The sequence below is a fragment of the Globicephala melas genome, chromosome 6, assembly GCF_963455315.2.
Source record: "Globicephala melas chromosome 6, mGloMel1.2, whole genome shotgun sequence".
Taxonomy (NCBI): domain Eukaryota; kingdom Metazoa; phylum Chordata; class Mammalia; order Artiodactyla; family Delphinidae; genus Globicephala; species Globicephala melas.
The window spans coordinates 27,525,283-27,546,700 of NC_083319.1; the positions used below are offsets into that span (position 1 = coordinate 27,525,283).

The 21,418-nt window shown below is 37.4% G+C and overlaps 1 protein-coding gene across 3 annotated transcripts in view; it reads right to left on the reverse strand.

Moving 5' to 3' along the window:
* The window catches only part of TMEM38B (transmembrane protein 38B), a 116,834-nt gene that overhangs the window by 58,574 nt on the left and 36,842 nt on the right, over positions 1-21,418 (reverse strand). For all 3 annotated transcript variants that reach the window (XM_030859118.2, XM_030859117.2, XM_060300670.1), the window contains exons 3-5: positions 20,286-20,470; positions 19,386-19,473; positions 13,591-13,708 (exon numbers count right to left, since the gene is read on the reverse strand). In XM_030859118.2, the coding sequence (XP_030714978.2) occupies positions 13,591-13,708; positions 19,386-19,473; positions 20,286-20,470 (391 nt within the window). The remainder of the gene's footprint in view (positions 1-13,590; positions 13,709-19,385; positions 19,474-20,285; positions 20,471-21,418) is intronic.

Here is a 21,418-nt window from a genome sequence, read left to right on the forward strand (position 1 = left end):
CAGCCTGAAGGGGATAGTGCGCCACAGCTAGCCGGGAGGGGGAGGCAGTCTGGGAAAAAGTCTGGAGCTGCCGAAGAGGCAAGAGACTTTTTCTTGCATCTTTTGTTTCCTGGTGCGCGAGGAGAGGGGATTAAGAGCGCTGCTTAAAGGAGCTCCAGAGATGGGCGCGAGCCACAGCTATCAGCATGGACCCCAGAGACGGGCATGAGACGCTAAGGCTGCTGCTGCAGCCACCAAGAAGCCTGCGTGCAAGCACAGGTCACTATCCACACAACCTCCTCTGCCCCGGGAGCCTGCGCAGCCCGCCACTGCCAGGGTCCCAGGATCCAGGGACAACTTCCCCAGGAGAACGCACGGCGCGCCTCAGGCAGGTGCAACATCCTGCTGGCCTCTGCCGCCACAGGCTCGCTCCGTATACCGCACCGTTACTAACCCCCTCCCCCCACACCACCTGAGTGAGCCAGAGCCCCCGAATCAGCTGCTCCTTTAACCCCGTCCTGTCTGAGTGAAGGACAGACGCCCTCAGGCAACCTACACGCAGAGACGGGTCCAAATCGAAAGCTGAACCCCAGGAGCTGTGCGAAAAAAGAAGAGTAAGGGAAATCTCTCCCAGCAGCCTCAGGAGCAGCGGATTAAATCTCCACAATCAACTTGATGTACCCTGCATCTGTGGAATACCTGAATAGACAACGAATCATCCCAAACTGAGGAGGTGGACTTTGGGAGCAACGATATATATATATATATATATATATATATATTTTCCCTTTTTCTCTTTGTGTGTGTGTGTGTGTGTGTGTGTGTATGCTTCTGTGTGTGATTTTGTCTGTATAGCTTTGCTTTTACCATTTGTCCTAGGGTTCTGTCTGTCGGGTTTTTTTTTTTTTATTACTTAAAAAATTTTTTTTTTTTTTTTTTTTTTTTTGGCGGTACGCGGGCCTCTCACTGTTGTGGGCTCTCCCGTTGCAGAGCACAGGCTCCAGACACGCAGGCTCAGCGGCCACGGCTCAGGGGCCCAGCCACTTGCGGCATGTGGGATCTTCCTGGACCGGGGCACTAACCCGTGTCCCCTACATTGGCAGGCGGACTCTCAACCACTGCGCCACCAGGGAGGTCCAAAAAATTTCTATTCTTCATAATTATTTTTTATTTTTTATTGTAATAACTTTATTTCATTTTATTTTAACTTCTTTCTTTCTTTTCTCCCTTTTATTCTGAGCCATGTGGATGAAAGGCTCTTGGTGCTCCAGCCAGGCATCAGGGCTGTGCCACTGAGGTGGGAGAGCCAACTTCAGGACACTGGTCCACAAGAGACCTCCCAGCTGCACGTAATATCAAACAGCGAAAATTTCCCAGAGATCTCCATCTCAACGCCAAGACCCAGCTCCACTCAACGACCAGCAAGCTACAGTGCTGGACACCCCATGCCAAACAACTAGCAAGACAGGAACACAACCCCATCCATTAGCACAGAGGCTGCGTAAAATCATAATAAGGTCACAGACACCCCAAAACACAACACCAGACGTGGACCTGCCCACCAGAAAGACAAGATCCAGCCTCATCCACCAGAACACAGGCACTAGTCCCCTCCACCAGGAAGCCTACACAACCCACTGAACCAACCTTAGCCACTGGGGACAGACACCAAAAACAACGGAAACTATGAACCAGCAGCCTGCGAAAAGGAGACCCCAAACACAGTAAGTTAAGCAAACTGAGAAGATAGAGAAACACAGAGCAGATGAAGGAGCAAGATAAAAACCCACCAGACCTAACAAATGAAGAGGAAATAGGCAGTCTACCTGAAAAAGAATTCAGAATAATGATAGTAAAGATGATCCAAAATCTTGGAAATGGAATGGAGAAAATACAAGAAACGTTTAACAAGGATCTAAAAGAACTAAACAGCAAACAAACAGAGATGAACAACACAATAAATGAAATTAAAAATTCTCTAGAAGGGATCAATAGCAGAATAACTGAGGCAGAAGAAAGGATAAGAGATCTGGAAGATGAAATACTGGAAACAACTACTGCAGAGCAAAATAAAGAAAAAAGAATGAAAAGAACTAAGGACAGTCTCAGAGACCTCTGGGACAACAATAAACACACCAACATTCGAATTATAGGGGTCCCAGAAGAAGAAGAGAAAAAGAAAGGGACTGAGAAAATATCTCAAGAGAGTATAGTTGATAACTTCCCTAATATGGGAAAGGAAATAGTTAATCAAGTCCAGGAAGCACAGAGAGTCCCATACAGGATAAATCCAAGGAAAAACACGCCAAGAAACATATCAATCAAACTATCGAAAATTAAATACAAAGAACAAATATTAAAAGCAGCAAGGGAAAAACAACAAGTAACACATAAGGGAATCCCCATAAGGCTTACAGCTGATCCTTCAGCAGAAACTCTCCAAGCCAGAAGGGAGTGGCAGGACATATTTAAAGTGATGAAGGAGAAAAACCTACAACCAAGATTACTCTGCCCAGCAAGGATCTCATTCAGATTTGACGGAAAAATTGAAAGCTTTACAGACAAGCAAAAGTTAAGAGAATTCAGCACCACCAAACCAGCTTTACAACAAATGCTAAAAGAACTTCTCTAGGCAGGAAACACAAGAGAAGGAAAAGACCTACAATAACAAACCCAAAACAATTACAAAAATGGGAATAGGAACATACATATTGATAATTATCTTAAATGTAAATGGATTAAATGCTCCAACCAAAAGACACAAACTAGCTGAATGGATACAGAAACAAGACCCGTATATATGCTGTCTACAAGAGACCCACTTCAGACCTAGGGACACATACAGACTGAAAGTGAGGGGATGGAAAAAGATATTCCATGCAAATGGAAATCAAAAGAAAGCTGGAACAGCAATTCTCATATCAGACAAAATAGACTTTAAAACAAAGACTATTACAAGAGACAAAGAAGGACGCTACATAATGATCAAGGGATCAGTCCAAGAAGATATAACAATTGTAAATATTTATGCACACAACATAGGAGCACCTCAATACATAAGGCAAATACTAACAGCCATAAAAGGGGAAATTGACAGTAACACAATCATAGTAGGGGACTTTAACACCCCACTTTCACCAATGCACAGTTCATCCAAAATGAAAATAAATAAGGAAACACAAGCTTTAAATGATACATTAAACAAGATGGACTTAATTGATATTTATAGGACATTCCATCCAAAAACAACAGAATACACATTCTTCTCAAGTGCTCCTGGAAGATTCTCCAGGATAGAGCATATCTTGGGTCACAAATCAAGCCTTGGTAAATTTAAGAAAATTGAAAGTTTATCAAGTTTCTTTTCCAACCACGACGCTATGAGACTAGATATCAGTTACAGGAAAAAATCTGTAAGGAATACAAACACATGGAGGCTAAACAACACACTTCTTAATAACCAAGAGATCACTGAAGAAATCAAAGAGGCAATCAGAAAATACCTAGAAACAAACGACAATGAAAACGCAACGACCCAAAACCTATGGGATGCAGCAAAAGCAGTTCTAAGAGGGAACTTTATAGCTATAAAAGCCCACCTCAAGAAACAAGAAACATCTCAAATAAACAACCTAATCTTACACCTAATGCAATTAGAGAAGGAAGAACAAAGAAAATCCAAAGTTAGCAGAAGGAAAGAAATCATACAGATCAGAAATAAATGAAAAAGAAATGAAGGAAACGATAGCAAAGATCAATAAAACTAAAAGCTGGTTCTTTGAGAAGATAGACAAAATTGATAAACCATTAGCCAGACTCATCAAGAAAAAAAGGGAAAAGACTCAAATCAATAGAATTAGAAATGAAAAAGGAGATGTAACAATTGACACTGCAGAAATACAAAGCATCATGAGAGATTACTACAAGCAACTATATGCCAATAAAATGGATAACCTGAAAGAAATGGACAAAATCTTAGAAAAGCACAACCTTCCAAGACTGAACCAGGAAGAAATAGAAAATATGAACAGACCAATCACAAACATTGAAATTGAAACTGTGATTAAAAATCTTCCAACAAACAAAAGCCCAAGACCAGATGGCTTCACAGGCAAATTCTACCAAACATTTAGAGAAGAGCTAACACCTAACCTGCTCAAACTCTTCCAAAATATAGCAGAGCGAGGAACACTCCCAAACTCATTCTACGAGGCCACCATCACCCTGATACCAAAACCAGACAAAGATGTCAGAAAGAAAGAAAACTACAGGCCAATATCACTGATGAACATAGATGCAAAAATCCTCAACAAAAAACTAGCAATCAGAATCCAACAGCACATTAAAAGGGTCATACACCATGATCAAGTGGGGTTTATCCCAGGAATGCCAAGATTCTTCAATACATGCAAATCAATCAATGTGATACACCATATTAACAAATTGAGGAGGAAAACCATATGATCATCTCAACAGATGCAGAGAAAGCTTTTGACAAAATTCAACACCCATTTATGATAAAACCCCTCCAGAAAGTAGGCATAGAGGGAACTTAACTCAACATGATAAAGGCCATATATGACAAACCCAGAGCCAACATCATCCTCCATGGTGAAAAACTGCAACCATTTCCACTAAGATCAGGAACAAGACAACGTTGCCCACTCTCACTACTATTATTCAACATAGTTTTGGAAGTTTTAGCCACAGCAGTCAGAGAAGAAAAAGAAATAAAAGGAATCCAAATCGGAAAAGAAGAAGTAAAGCTGTCACTGTTTGCAGATAACATGATACTGTACAAAGAGAATCCTAAAGATGCTACCAGAAAACTACTAAAGCTAATCAATGAATTTGGTAAAGTAGCAGGATACAAAATTAACGCACAAAAATCTCTTGCTTTCCTATACACAAATGATGAAAAATCTGAAAGTGAAATTAAGAAAACACTCCCATTTACCACTGCAACAAAAAGAATAAAATATCTAGGCATAAACCTACCTAAGGAGACAAAAGACCTGTATGTAGAAAATTATAAGACACTGATGAAAGAAATTAAAGATGATATAAATAGATGGAGAGGTACACCATGTTCTTGGATTGGAAGAATCAACATTATGAAAATGACTGTACTACCCAAAGCAATCTACAGATTCAATGCAATCCCTATCAAACTACCACTGGCATTTTTCACAGACATAGAAGAAAAAATTTCTCAATTTGTATGGAAACACAAAAGACCCCGAATAGCCAAAGCAATCTTGAGAAAGAAAAACGGAGCTGGAGGAATCAGGCTCCCTGACCTCAGACTATACTACAAAGCTACAGTAATCAAGACAGTATGGTACTGACACAAAAACAGATACATAGATCAATGGAATAGGATAGAAAGCCCAGAGCTAAACCCACGCACATATGGTCACCTTATCTTTGATAAAGGAGGCAAGAATATACTGTGGTGAAAAGACAGCCTCTTCAATAAGTGGTGCTGGGAAAACTGGACAGCTACATGTAAAAGAATGAAATTAGAACACTCCCTAACACCATACACAAAAAAACACTCAAAATGGATTCAAGACCTAAACGTAAGTCCAGACACCATCAAACTCTGAGAGGAAAACATAGGCAGAACACTCTATGACATAAATCACAGCAAGATCCTTTTTGACCCGCTTCCTAGAGAAATGGAAATAAAAACAAAAATAAATAAATGGGACCTAATGAAACTTAACTTGTGCACAGCAAAGGAAACCATAAACAAGATGAAAAGACAACCCTCAGAATGGGAGAAAATATTTGCAAATGAAGCAACTGACAAAGGATTAATGTCCAAAACATACAAGCAAATCATGCAGCTCAATATGAAAAAAACAAACAACCCAATGCAAAAATGGGCAGAAGACCCAAATAGACATTTCTCCAAAGAAGATATACAGATTGCCAACAAACACATGAAAGAATGCTCAACATCATTAATCATTAGAGATAGGCTAATCTAAACTACAATGAGATATCATCTCACACTGGTCAGAATGGCCATCATCAAAAAATCTACAAACAATAAATGCTGGAGAGGGTGTGCAGAAAAGGGAACCCTCTTGCACTGTTGGTGGGAATGTAAATTGATACAGCCACTATGGAGGTTCCTTAAAAAACTAAAAATAGAACTACCATACGACCCAGCAATCCCACTACTGGGCATATACCCTGAGAAAACCATAATTCAAAAAGAGTCATATACCAAAATGTTCATTGCAGCTCTATTTACAAGAGCTAGGACATGGAAGCAAACTAAGTGTCCATCAACAGACGAATGGATAAAGAAGATGTGGCACATATATACAGTGGAATATTAGTCAGCCGCAAAAAGGAACGAAACTGAGTTATCTGTAGTGAGGTGGATGGACCTAGAGACTGCCATACAGAGTGAAGTAAGTCAGAAAGAGAAAAACAAATACCGTATCCTAACACATATATATGGAATCTAAAAAAAAAAAAGAAAATAGAAAATGGTCAGAAGAACCTAGGGGCAAGACGGTAATAAAGATGCAGACCTACTAGAGAATGGACTTAAGGATACGGGGAGCGGGGGAAGGGTAAGCTGGGACAAAGTGACAGAGTGGCATGGACATATATACACTACCAAACGTAAAACAGATAGCTAGTGGGAAGCAGCCACATAGCACAGGGAGATCAGCTCGGTGCTTTGTGACCACCTAAAGGGGTGGGATAGGGAGGGTGGGAGGGAGGGAGATGCAAGAGGGAAGAGATATGGGGACATATGTATATGTATAACTGATTCACTTTGTTATAAAGCAGAAACTAGCACACCATTGTAAAGCAATTATACTCTAATAAAGATGTTTAAAAAAAACAAAACTAAAAATAGAGCTACCATATGATCCTGCAATCCCACTCCAAGGCATACATCCAGAGAAACCATAATTTGAAAAGATACATGCACCCCAATGTTCACTGCAGCACTATTTACAATAGCCAAGACATGGAAGCAACCTAAATGTCCGTCAACAGATGAATCTATAAAGAAGATGTTGTATGTGTGTGTGCATACACACACACACACACACACACACACACACAATGTAATATTATTCAGCCATAAAAAAGAATGAAATAGTGCTATTTGCAGCAACATGGATGGACCTAGAGATTAATATATTAAGTGAAACAAGAGAAAGACAAATATCAGGTGACATCACTTATATGTGGAATCTAAAAAAAAATGATACAAATGAACTTATATACAAAACAGAAACAGACCCACTTCTTTGTATCATTTTCAAATTTCTTCATCATTGTTATATGAGTCTTTCACCTGCTTGGTTAAGTTATTCTTAGGTATTTTATTCTTTTTGATGAGATTTTAAATGGGATTGATTTCTTACTTTCTCTTCCTGATAGTTCATTATTAGTGTATAGAAAAGCAATAGATTTCTGTATATTAAGCTTGTATCACGTAACATAAGCTTTCCACGTGACCCAACAATTCCACTCCTATATATCCAAGAGAAATGAAAATATATGTGCACACAAAGTAAACATGTTTATAGCAGCTTTATGCATAATAACCATATTCAAATAATCAAAAGCTGGTAATAATCCAAAATCCATCAACAGGTAATTACATAAACAAATTGTGGTATATAATGCTACTTAGCAATAAAAAGGAATATGCGACAACATGGATAAATCTCAAAAACATGCTGAGCAAAAGAAGCCAGACAGAAAAAATATATACTATATGATCCCACTTACATGGAAATGGGTGTTCCACCCTGGGGCCATGGGTGGTGGTTGGGATGTACTTGATTAGAGCACAAGGGACTTTTTCAAGTAATGGAAATATTCCATATCTTGGTTGTAGTGGTGGTTACATAGGTACACAAATTTACTGAAACTCTAGAAAGGCTATATTTTATTATGTGCAAATTATACTTCAGTAAAGTTGATTTTTTTGTTAATTTTAAAGGAGCTCATTCCTAAGTTTTTAGTAAATGAATATTAAACACTACTTAAATGCTAAAACATTTTTTAAGAGATCCTGATGAAGCTGGGTTCTGTATTACACCTTGGGAGACTGATGTAGGTTATACCTAGAAATGGAATTACTAGTTCACAAGATACATAAATCTTTTTTCTAATATAAATTTATTTTATTTATTTATTTTTGGCTGAGTTGGGTCTTCGTTGCTGTGCACAAGCTTTCTCTAGTTACGGAGAGCAGGGGCTACACTTTCGTTGCGGTGCGCGGGCTTTTCACTGTGGTGGCGTCTCTTCTTGTGGAGCACGGGCTCTAGGCGTGTGGGCTTCAGTAGTTGTGGCACGCCGGCTCTAGAGCGCAGGCTCAGTAGTTGTGGCGCACGGGCTTAGGTGCTCCACGGCATGTGGAATCTTCCTGGACCAGGGCTTGAACCCGTGTCCCCTGCACTGGCAGGTGGATTCTTAACCACTGAGCCACCAGGGAAGTCCAAGATACATAAATCTTCAACTTTATCGGATACTGCCAAACTCCCCTCCCAAGTTGTTTTTGTTTAGACTCTAAATCCCTTTAAAGTAGTTTACACTCCTCGTCTTTACTTCCTCTTATTCACCTCTGTCTATCAAAAACTTTTTTCTATTCTCTAACAGTCCATTTGAAACTACTTTACCAAGGTCACCAAATACCTCAATTTCAAAATCCAACAGCCTCTTTTCGGTTTTAATCATTCTTGACCACTCAAGTCTCCCTTTGCTTTATCTATTTCACAATAACTTCTTACACTGAGGAGCCAAAAGATATTCCATGCTTCTGAAACTTTTCTCAAATCATCTCCAATGGGAGAGACTGACATTAGGTGCAGCTAAACTAACTGGAATCCTCAGGCAGGGTGTCAAGAGGAAGATAGGCAGGCGTGGGGCAGGGAGGAGACTTCATGTCTACATGGGATGGTGCCACAAGTCCATAGCTAGGCTGCACATTTCAAGGGTGAGAATACCCGAGTTTTACCACAGAGCAGCTTCTAGTGGGTGAGATGACAACAGAGATTCTAGAGGTCGAGCAATACTGGTGGCACTTACTTTCTGTTACTCTTTTTATACTTGTATTATGGATACCTGTGCCCTTGTCTTACTTGTGGGAGATATTCTCTTTGAAAAGAGGAATCATATTTATTAGCATCCTTTGTATATGTCAAAACACTGGATTATTATCCAAAACAAACACACAATGCAAATTTCCTAACTATATAAATAATACAAGAAAAGCAAGGTAAAGAAAAATAATTAGTGCCGATTTTTTCTCTGTATATTCTGTCAATTCATTATTTTATACCTAAGAAATGAAAAACTATAGTAGCTACTCAAACAAATCACAAGCTATTTAAAAATCAGTATAAATCTAAAGGGAATCTGGGCAAAAGGATGAGCTAAAAATGAATATTCTGCTTAGAAGTTGGTGGATATTTAGTAAAATGTTGGGGAATATTATTCTAAATTATTAGAATATTATTAGAATATTATTCTAAAATGTTAGGGGAATAATATTCTAATTAGGAAGATTTGAGGAATACTATGAGAAAAGTTCAATACTGTATGTTATTCTACTTTAAAATATCTTTTTATTATCACTTTGTGATATGGTATTTAAATTTAGGTGCTATAATAAACAACTATATGTCTGGCAGTAATTGTAAGAAAAGCTATCATTTTTATGCTACAAATTAGGCCTTCAACAAAAACTGATCCTTGCAATTCAAAAAATTTAACAGATACCAGTACCAGTTAATCTAACTAAACCCACAACACACATTCATTTTCTTTAAAGTTAGAAACTCTCAAAATGTATATAGCTCCCAACACTACTTCATGATAAAAAAACTCAACAAACGAGGAGAAGGGAACTAACTTAATCTGATAAAGGGCACCTATAAAACACCCTCAGCTAATATCATACTTGTTAGTAAAAGACTGAATGCTTTCTCCCTAGGATCAAAAAGAAGATAAGGATGTTCATTCCCTCTATTTCTATTCAACATTGTGCTGGAAGTTCTAGACAGGGCAACTGGGCAAGAAAATGAGATAAGAAGACATGGAGATTGAAAAGGAAGAAGGAAAATTATTTCTATGCAAATGACATGATCTTGTAGAAAACCCTAAGGAATCCATTAAAAAAAAAAACTATTAGAGCTAATAAATAAATTCAGCTAGGTTACAATATACAAGATCATATAAAAAATCAATTTTATTTCTACACATTTTCAAGGTACAATCCGAAAATAAAACATTTAAAAAACAATCTCATTTACTATAGCATCAAAAAGAACAAAATACTTAGGAATAAAGTTAACAACTGAAGTGTAAGGCTTATATACTGAAAACATCATTGAAAAAAATTAAAGAAGACCTAAATAAATTTTTAAAATCTATGTTGATGGATTATAAGACTTAACATTGTTAAGATGACAGTACTCCCCAAACTGATTTGCAGATTCAATGTAATCCCTATGAAGACATAAGCTGGCCTTCTTTGCAGAAATTGTCAAGTTAATTCTAAAATTCATATGGAAATTCAAGTGATCTAGAGTGGTCAAAACAATCCTGAGAAAGAAGAACAAACCTGGAAGACTCACAGTTCCCAATTTCAAAACTTACTGCAAAGCTGAAATAATTAAGATAGCATGGTACAAATATAAAAATAGGCATAGAGATGAATGGGATAAAAGTGAGAGTCCAGAAATAAACTCTTACATTTACAGTCAACTGATTTTCTACAAGGGTGCCAAGACAATTCAATGAGGGAAAGAACAGTCTTTTCAATAAATGGTGCTTAAACAACTAGATATCCCATACACAAAAATTAACTCAAAACAGATCACAGAACTAAATATAAGAGCTAAAACTATAAATCTCTTAGAAAAAAACACAGAGGTAAATCTTTCTGACCTTAGATCTGGCAATGGGTTCTTAGATATGACACCAGAAGCGTACACAACAAAAGAGAAAATATGCAAATTGGACTTTATCAAAATTTAAAAATTTTGTGCTTCCAAGGACACTATGAAGAAAGTGAAAAGACAACTCACAGAATAGGAGAAAACATTTACAAACCAGAAATCTAATAAGGCTCCAGTATCCAGAATACATAAAGAAATCTTACAACTCAACATTAAAAAGACAAATGCCATGATTAAAAAAGGGCAAATGATCTGAATAGATATTTTTCCAAAGAAAATATACAAATGGCCAACAAGCACATAAAAAATGCTCAACATCATTAGTCATCAGGGAAATATAAATCAAAATCACAATGAATTGCTTCTTCACACCCACTAGGATGGCTATAAAAAAGATATGCATTGGTTAAGGATGTGGTGAAATTAGAACTCTCACATACATTGCTGGTGGGAACATAAAATGATGAAGCCACTTTAGAAAACAGTCCGTTAGTTCCTCAAAAGATTAAACGTTGAATTACTATATGATCTAATAATTCAATTCCTATATGATACACCCAAGAGGAATGTAATATATGTCCACACAAAAACGTGTACATGAATGTTCATAGCTCATTATTCATATTACCCAAAAGGTAAAACAGCCCAAAATCCATCAACTGATAGAGAAATAAAATGTGGTATACCCACACAATGGAATATTATTTGGCAATTAAAAGGAATAACGTACTGATACATACTACAACATGGATGAACATCAAAAACATCATGCAAGTGAAAGAAACCAGTCACAAGCCACATATTGCATGATTCCACTTACATGAAATGTCAGAATAGGCAAATTTATAGACAGAAAGTAGATCAGTGGTCGTCTACAGTTGAGGGGATTGAGGGAAAATGTGAAGTGACTGCTAACAGGTATGAGGTTTATTTTGGGGTGATGAAAATGTTCTAGTATCAATTGTGGTAACAGCTGCACATCTCTGTGAATATACTAAAGACCACTGAATTGTATACTTTCAATGGATGGATTGTATGGTATGTAAACTATATCTCAGTAAAAATGTTACAAAAAAATGCAGCTCAAAATTTGAGGACTGGGCTTCCCTGGTGGCGCAGTGGTTGAGAGTCTGTCTGCTGATGCAGGGGACATGGGTTCGTGTCCCGGTCTGGGAAGATCCCACACGCCGCAGAGCAGCTGGGCCCGTGAGCCATGGCCGCTGAGCCTGCGTGTCCGGAGCCAGTGCTCCGCAACGGCAGAGGCCACAACAGTGAGAGGCCCGCGTACCGCAAAAAAACAAAACAAAACAAAACAAAACAAAACAAAACAAAACAAAAAATCTGATGACTGTTAGAAGAACGCACATATGAAGAGATTTTGCCTCAGATATCTGAAGTAGAACAACCACAGATCACCTCCACTGCAGAGACTACTGGAATAAAAATAAATGATCCCTACAGTGATTTGGTTCTTTCAAAGATATAAATTTATATAATACATACTGTTTTCCTTCTAAGCATCTCATAGGTAAGTTTTTAGTCAGAAACATCTAGGCTGAGATACAGATATCTATAAAATTTCTCTAGGCTTAAATAATAATATTTTAAAATCAATTGTCTACTCGTGAATAGTGAATATATAAAAATTTTAAGAAGAAGAATAATCAATCAGAATTAGTCTCATCATACAGCTGAAGTAAAATTCATAAGATGTGTCAGAGGGCTTCCCTGGTGGTGCAGTGGTTAAGAATCCACCTGCCAGTGCAAGGGAGCCCTGGTCCAGGAAGATCCCACATGCCGCAGAGCAACTAAGCCTCTGCACCACAACTACTGAGCCTGTGCTCTACAGCCCGCGAGCCACACTACTGAAGCCCACGCTCCACAAGAGAAGCCACCCCAATGAGAAGCCCGTGCACCACAACGAAGTGCAGCCCCCGCTCACCGCAACTACAGAAAGCCCACGTGCTGCAACGAAGACCCAACACAGCCAAAAATAAATAAATATAAATAAATAAATAAATAAATAAGATGTGTCGGACACAGTCATAGAATGGTATATGTCATCTCGAACCATATCAACAATCGGTACAATGAAGACGAGGAAATCAGGATTCAGAGACATTAAGTAACTTGCCTATTCAGGGATTAGACAGCGAAGCTAGGATTTGAATTTAAGACTGCCTGTCTCTGAAACCTATGGTCTTATACCATCTTATACTATTTCCTAACTTCAAGAAGGGATAAAGCATCCAACCAGACAACAGTAATTAAAGAGACTGACCACAAATATGTCCTAATATAAACATATAAAAGTTTTAAAGTTTAAAGGAACCTCAGAGAACATCTACTCCGAGAACCTCATTTTACAAACGACACAACACTTTGCAGTCTCTGATCAGCCTTGGCTATTTCCACTCCTCTCTGGCCTCCAATGTAAATACTACAAGGTTATCTGCAGATCCTTCCTGATAGCCTCAGCATAAATCAAATGAGGAATCATAGAAGAGCTATGTTTCAGTAAGTCATGGATGTGCTGAATAACTCCCCAAAATTGATATTTTTAGACTATAATAAAAAATAAATTTTTCCATTACTTGCCTTATGCAGAATTTTGGTTACACAGAATTTGTAATACTGCTTTATTGCTACTTTGAACTCTTACCTTTGTGGCCACAAGAAACATAGTATAGAGGAACATAAGATTATGCCTTGATATTGCCAGATGATTGGTTTGCTGGAATGTGAAGATAACTGACCCCAGCAGGGTTACCTTGGCAGGGCTGAAAATAAAACACATTTTAACTCAATAAGTAATAAATATTATTTATCTTTATATTTCTCAAACAGTATTCTCAAAATATTAATTTAATGAGTTATTAATAGATGTAACACAAAAATGAGTTCTGTAAATATAAAGTTTTGGAAATGCTGAGTTACATAAAGTTAGATACCTTTCTTCACAGCATAAAGTATCAAAGTTTAGAATGTTCATACATACTGTGACTTTCTGATAAAGAGAGTACATTTCTATATGTAATATTTCCGAATTGACCACATAACACTTTTTCACAAAGGATTTGAAAGTCCCACGTTCCACAGCATGATTTGGGAAAAGTACGTTAGCCCTGAAAAACTTTATAGTGCTAACCAAGTTCCTTGGGTGGGATGGGGGATGGAAAAGAAAGCCCTGATTTGCAGCATTTCCTCATTTCCACAGTGTACATACAGTCGCCCCGTGGTATTCGCAGGGAATTTGTTCCAGGAGCCCCCACATTTACCAAAATCCACTGATGCCCAGGTCCGTGATATAAGATGATGTAGTATTTGCATATAACCTATGCACATCCTCCCACATACTTTAAACCATCTCTAGATTATTTACAATACCTAATATAATGTAAATGCTATGTAAACAGTTGTAATTACAGTATAAGTACTATGTAAACAGTTACCAGTACATGGCAAATTCAAGGTTTGCTTTCTGGAACTTTCTGGAATTTTTTTTCTAATAGTTTTGATCCACAGTTGGTTAATCCACTGATGCAGAAACCATGGATACAGAAGCCCAACTGTACTCCCACAGCCCACTTCAGGCTGCTGTGTGGAACGGCTCTCATAAAACAGTATGAGCCAGCTCCAGCACATGACTTAGCTAACTCCAGCACAAAATATTAGCGTGAGCCAATACATTACCCAATACATTAAAATTTAAAGTCTATAATATGTTTATCTATTAACATATAACAAGCACTACTTTCATGTCATATATTTGCCACATAAAGTATATCTCAGTAACAGATCATTTTCTAGCTCTTTATGCTTAAAACTAGAAAAAGATAAATAATAAACTCTTAGAATGCCACAGTATAAAATATGACAAATTTAAAAGCCCCTATAAACCACTTTATGAAAAATAAGTAGTTTGTTTAATCAGTACAAGCTAAGGATTGAGTTCAAAACAGTTAGGTTTGGGTAACAGGGGTTTGGATCTTGCCTACCAATAACTGGGCAGCATTCCTGTTTTAGAACAGCGGTCCACAAACTTTTTGAGTGTGCATCTCTAGTGGTAAAAGTGTTTTAAGACACTCCTTAATATATGTCAATTAATTTATAAATTATGTACATGTACAACTGTATCATAAAATGTACACCAAACTGACTTTTAAAAGGATGAGATAAAAAATAAACAGTTAATTCCATTAAGACATTGTCTTAATGTCCTTTTGCTACTCTGTTTCTAATAGTTTGGTTTCTGAACCATAGTGCCTCATCATGGGCATCTTAGCATACACATATTCTACTCTGGATTGTGTTCTCTTAGAGCATAAATTCAGAAGCAATGAATCTGAGGAGCAAGGATTCTGTAAACAATAAATTGAAGCAGGGGATTGGAGCAGGGCTGGGATTTAGGAAAAGGTCAATGAGATTGATTACAAAGATCAGAATGCATTCAGAAAATTCTTATACTTATTAGTTTCCTGTGAACCTAGTAAATAAGCTATCTGCTTCCAAAATACAATGGTGGAATAAGCATAGGTAGCAGCTATAAGCACTCCCATGCCAAAAGAGAGAAAATGGAAGGAAGAAAGTGATCACAGTCCTATGCAATTTCAAAATCCAGCAGGGCAAATTCCATTAGGTTTCAAGACCCAGGAATAATCTTCTGTGGCCTGAGGCTCCGTCCTCTGAGTTTACAGCTCTAATCTCTGCATTCATGGCTCTGGCTTTTGCACCTGTGACTCCAGTCTATGGGTCTGGCCTCAGGTTTCTAGGCCCGCAGGTCCGACCTTAAACCCATTCTTCCTTTTCCCTGAATGGTAGCACATACGACAGCTAAAAATTTTATCAGCCTGTTTCTACCTGTAGAATTTTGGGAGTCTGACTTCTTTTATTTCATCTTGTCTCTGTCCCTTTCAGTCCAACCTGGCAGTGTTTCTGCTGATACAACACTTTCAAAAATCTTTTGGGTTTCCTATGCATGACACAGGGGATCCACGCCATCAGTCAAGATGGTCCTTCACGGATCTTTCCTGGATAATCTCATCTCTATTCCAGGCTTCTGCTATGATAGCTGAATGGATCCATGAATCACACGCCTAATCTCTTTTAACACTAGCAAATGTTGTCCAGCCACACCCTTAACTTTCTCTCCACAGCAAGCTTTTCCTAAGAATGACTCTCCTAATTTTATCATCTTTTGCAATCTGTATAGGCTGAGAATTTCCCAAATCATCAAGTCTTGGTTTCTTTGTTTAGCAGTTATTCCCTCAATTCAACTCTTTCCTCTCACACTTCACTGTAAGAAGCAAGAAGAAACCAGCTCAGACTGCCAACACTTTGCTTCTGAAACTCAACTAAATATCCAAGTTCAATGCTTACAGATTATGCTTTCCACACAACTGCAGCCATACAACTAAATCACCTTTCTTCCAGTTTCCAGTATCATGTTCCTCAATTCCTCTAAGACCTCGCCAGCACCTCTAACATTCATATTTTTACCAACATCCTGTTTATTACAATGTATGTATTCTCTAAGACCATACAGGCTTTTTTCACTATGCAAAAGTATTTGGTAATAAATATATGAAAACATATATATATGCATACACAAAATATCATAATGGATCCCAATGATTTCACTTGACAAATTGTTAATCATTCATTCATTCACATAATATTTACTGTCTACTATGTGATAGGTGTTTAGGATATAAGAGCAATCAAAAAAGACAAAATCCCTATACTTCACCTCTTGTATTCTTTGAAGCATGGAGGAAAGCCAAAGGGAGAGAAAAATAAACATAATGAATAAGTAAATTATAAAATATGATAAATGCTGTGGGAGAAATAGAGGGAAGTGTTGCAATTTTAAGCAGGGTAGTCCTCATTGAGAAGGTAAGCTCTGAGAAAATCCTTTGAGCAAAGCAGATAAGGGAGTTGGCCACCTGAGGAAGAAGCTTCTAGGCAGAGAGAGAAGTTAGTTTTAAACCAGACAACACCTGGCTTGCTCAAGGACAGAGTGCAGTGAGCAAGGCAGAGAACAGTAAGAGCTGAAGTCAGAGCAAATTAGGTGCGGGAGAGACACAGATCTTGGAGGGTCTCACAGGCCTTCTGGGGAGTCACTGCAAGGTTCTGAACACAGGAGAATCACAATTTGATTTCAGTTTTACAGTCCCAAGAAATGTTTCATGGAAGACGTTTCAAAGCACATACTCAAAATGAGAAAAATTTCCCCTGAATAACACCAATGCTTTATTTATAACTTATTATCAATCAAAGCTCCTTTGTTCTATTTCTAAACTACATCATTTAAGCTTTAAGGGTACATTCCAAGGTAAACATCCTGAAATCTACCGGTTCACTCAAACATATACTTCATCATTCATACTGCTTCTCAACCTTCATTTTTAATCCATTCTAACGAGCTTATTTTCACATGAAGACTTCCTCACCTTGCTTATTATGGCCACTAAATTCTAAGGCTTTCCTTATTGAATTGTGGGAATAGTAACTGTATTTCTCTATTTCATTTTCAGGTGCATCAGGGATATATTTGTGACTTATTTAAGATTGGGTCAGTGTCTTTAGAGAACACCTAATGATTAGATTCTCTTAAATAGGTGCAAAAGGTAGTCTGCATCGTACAAGCATAGAATGGGTTATTTCCTCTAATCTTTTTCTTATTTTTATATGTATTGCGTTGGCCAAAAGGTTTGTTCAGTTTCTTCCGCAGATGGCTCTAGCAGCACTTAATTGTCTTTAACTTTATTCGAAACAATTTTGTTAGATTGTATGTGACAGCTGTCACATCAGTGTGCAGTTAAAAAAAGACTTATCAAAAGTAGTGAATTTTTGTGTAGCCATTTTAACATTGAAGGTGGAAGAAAAAAAGCAACGTTTTTGGCATATTATGCTTTATTATTTCAAGAAAGGTAAAACACAACTGAAACACAAAAAAAGATTTGTGCAGTGTATGGAGAAGGTGCTGTGACTGACTGAACATGTCAAAAGTGGACCGTGAAGTTTCGTGCTGGAGATTTCTCGCTGGATGATGCTCCACGGTTGGGCAGGCCAGTTGAAGTGGATAGAGACCAAATCGAAATATTAACTGAGAACAATCAACATTATACCATGCCGGAGATAGCCGACATACTCAAAATATCCAAATCAAGTGTTGAAAATCATTTGCACCAGCTTGGTTATGTTAATTGCTTTGGTGTTTGGGTTCCACATAAGTTAAGTGAAAAAAATCTTTTTGACCGTATTTCCGCATGCAATTCTCTACTAAACGTAATGAAAATGTTCCATTTTTAAAACATATTGTGATGGACGATGAAAAGTGGATACTGTACAATAATGTGGAACGGAAGAGATCGTGGGGCAAGTGAAATAAACTACCACCAACCACACCACAGGCCAGTCTTCATCCAAAGAGGCTGATGTTGTGTATGTGGTGGGATTGGAAGGGAGTCCTCTATTATGAGCTCCTTCCGGGAACCCAAAAGATTAATTCCAAGAAGTACTGCTCCCAATTAGACCAAATGAAAGCAGCACTAGATGAAAAGTGTCCAGAATTAATCAACAGAAGATGCATAATCTTCCATCAGGATAACGCAAGACCGCATGTTTCTTTGATGACCAGGCAAAAACTGTTACGTCTTGGCTGGGAAGTTCTGATTCATCTGCCATGTTCACCAGACATTGCACCTTCGAATTTCCATTTACTTTGGTCTTTACAAAATTCTTTTAATGGAAAAAAAATTCAATTCCCTGGAAGACTGTAAAAGGCACCTGGAACAGTTCTTTGCTCAAAAACATAAAAAGTTTTGGGAAGATGTAATTATGAAGTTGCCTGAAAAATGGCAGAAGGTAGTGGAACAAAAGGTGAATACATTGTTCAATAAAGTTCTTGGTAAAAATGAAAAAAGTGTCTTTTTTTTTTACTTAAAAACCGAAGGCATTTTTTGGCCAACTCAATAGTTAAATTCACCTCTCACTTTTAAAGCAACTAACAGGGCTTTACGATAATGTATTGACTGTTACCATAAGCTTGACATTTTACTACCAGGAACTATGAATAATTTGAAATCTGGGTGAAAATTAATGAAAATGCCAAGAGCCTGCAATTGATTCCAGAGAATTCTCTTCCTATGTAGTTCTTGCTACATAAATACACACTCTTCCCACAGTTCTACAACAATCCAAGAGTTTTTGTTTGGTTTTATTTTCTAAGAGGAGGAACCCACAGAAAAAGGAATCAATATTTAGTTTAAAAGCTACATTTAAGAGAGCAGACTTCTTGAAAAACTTAGGTTTCCTGGTTTTCTTCCCATTATCCTTTTATTTATTTGTTTGTTTGTTTCATCCACATTTAGAGATCCCAAAATGTGTTTTTAAATAAACTGGTAAGATCTAAGGATAAAATGCTAAGTCTCAGTACAGTCTATACCAACTCACTAGGACATCTTCAGCCATTCATCAGCTTCTGGTTTCCAACAGCCTTTTACCAACTGCTCAAAATTCGTGATAATGCTACCACCTGCACCTAAAAAGAACAAGATAAAACAAGAATACTTAACCAATTTTCTTGAGATAATATATGAAATAAAGCCATAATTCTATCTTTTGACTTAAAATTCCAAAATCAACTCCAAAATATGATTCTTGGGAGGGAGAAAAAAGTTGTCTTGTACATTCATGATACAGAGACAATTACAATTCTTTCATGGCAACTGTCTATTGTACTACAAATAAGGTTAAAATTGGGGCCTCAGACAGAGATGTGGCTAGAGGTTTGTTTCTGACCTGAAAAAATAAACTTCTCTGCTTTATCACTTCCTTTCCTAATTTTAGTTTTAGGGGCAGTACACTATAACAACAGATTGAGAAATTTATTCAGTTCCAACATACAATAAAGGTAGGTAATGCAGAGTGAACATGAACCCATAATCAATCACATTTACTATTTCAGGTTATTCAGGATGAAAAAAGCGAGAAAAAAAAAACAGAGCAAAGTTTTTTAATTACATGTGCTACATAATTTCTTATGTAAACTTGTTTTATTTATGGTGGTGGCTACACATTAACTACAAATCCCTCTGGTTATGGCTTCTAATCAAACCAATAATAAATATTCTATTTTTAAGACAATCAGGCTCAAAAGAATGGCTGATGACTAGTACTAGTGAATAGTGCCAGTTCTGAATTAACTTTACCAGCCAACAGAAACAAGGCTTCCATCTTCCAAAAAAGACTGTTATTAAAGTATGTGGTCCCCATTAATTTAACTAGAGAATTGTTCAGTAGTTGTAGTACACCAATAACAGAATATTTATGAACACATATTGTTAATATTACCTCGGGCCCATCCAATAGCTATCATGACTATCCAGCCATTTTTGTAATAGCTATTAGCATGGGTGACTCCACCTACTATTTTCCAAGTTCTGGTCACTTCCTTCATTCCCACAGCCAAGAGTTGAACAGGTAGGAATGAATATCCCTGGGAAACAAGGTCACGGGGGCAAAAAAATACAATATACCTGAAATTAAAATTTAAATATTTTAATACATGAGTGGAATCAGAAGAACAAAAATTAAAATCCAGAATATCAGCAATAACAATTTGATAAAACACAACAAATGGAATTATCCATATAAACATGGAATTTGACTGCAAGAAGACCACAGATTGGGTAAAGTCAATCTTTTTTTTTTTTTTTTTTTTGGCTACTCCATGCAGCATGTGGGATCTTAGTTCTCTGACCACGGATCAAACCCGTGCCCCCTGCAGTGGAAGCACAGAATCTTAACCACTAGACCATCAGGGAAGTCCCAAAGTCAATTTTTTAAAATCACATGAAGCACATAAAATAATCTGCCAAAAAGTCATAATCAAAGGGGAATATAAATTTTGTACTTCTGAGTACTCTATAAATGCAAAAAGTATTCACTGAGTTCCTAATTTGTGACTACACTAGTCTAGAAGCTAAGTGCTGAATTCACCAACAAAATTAAGCAAGTGTATAATCACTTCTGGTTTTGGGCTTCTCTAGGTAGAGTGCCTTTGTCTTTGGAAAAGGAATTAGAAAAGGGACCTTAGTAGCTGAGCAAGGGACACCATTTCAATCCCACTTACATCTTCACCTGTGCCCCTTTGTGCATAAACTGCAACCTATACAGAGAAAGGTCATTGCTCTCAAGGAGACAGATTCACTCGTGTTAAGGAAAAACTTATTTTCATACGGCTAAAAGAATATGAAGCTTGTTCTTCAATTTAGTTGAGTAAGTTTAAGTTTTAACCAATTAAATTGTGATGTTAGTTTAAGAATAATTCATTCCTCCTCAGGTGAATTATTTTTTGAAGCCTCATTTGTTCCAAACACCTGTTCAACAATTTAACAGTAGTGTTGATTGGAAAACACAGCACTTTTTCCCCCCATTCCTAAAATATTCTCTGGCAGACAATTTTGTGCTTAAAGCAGAACATT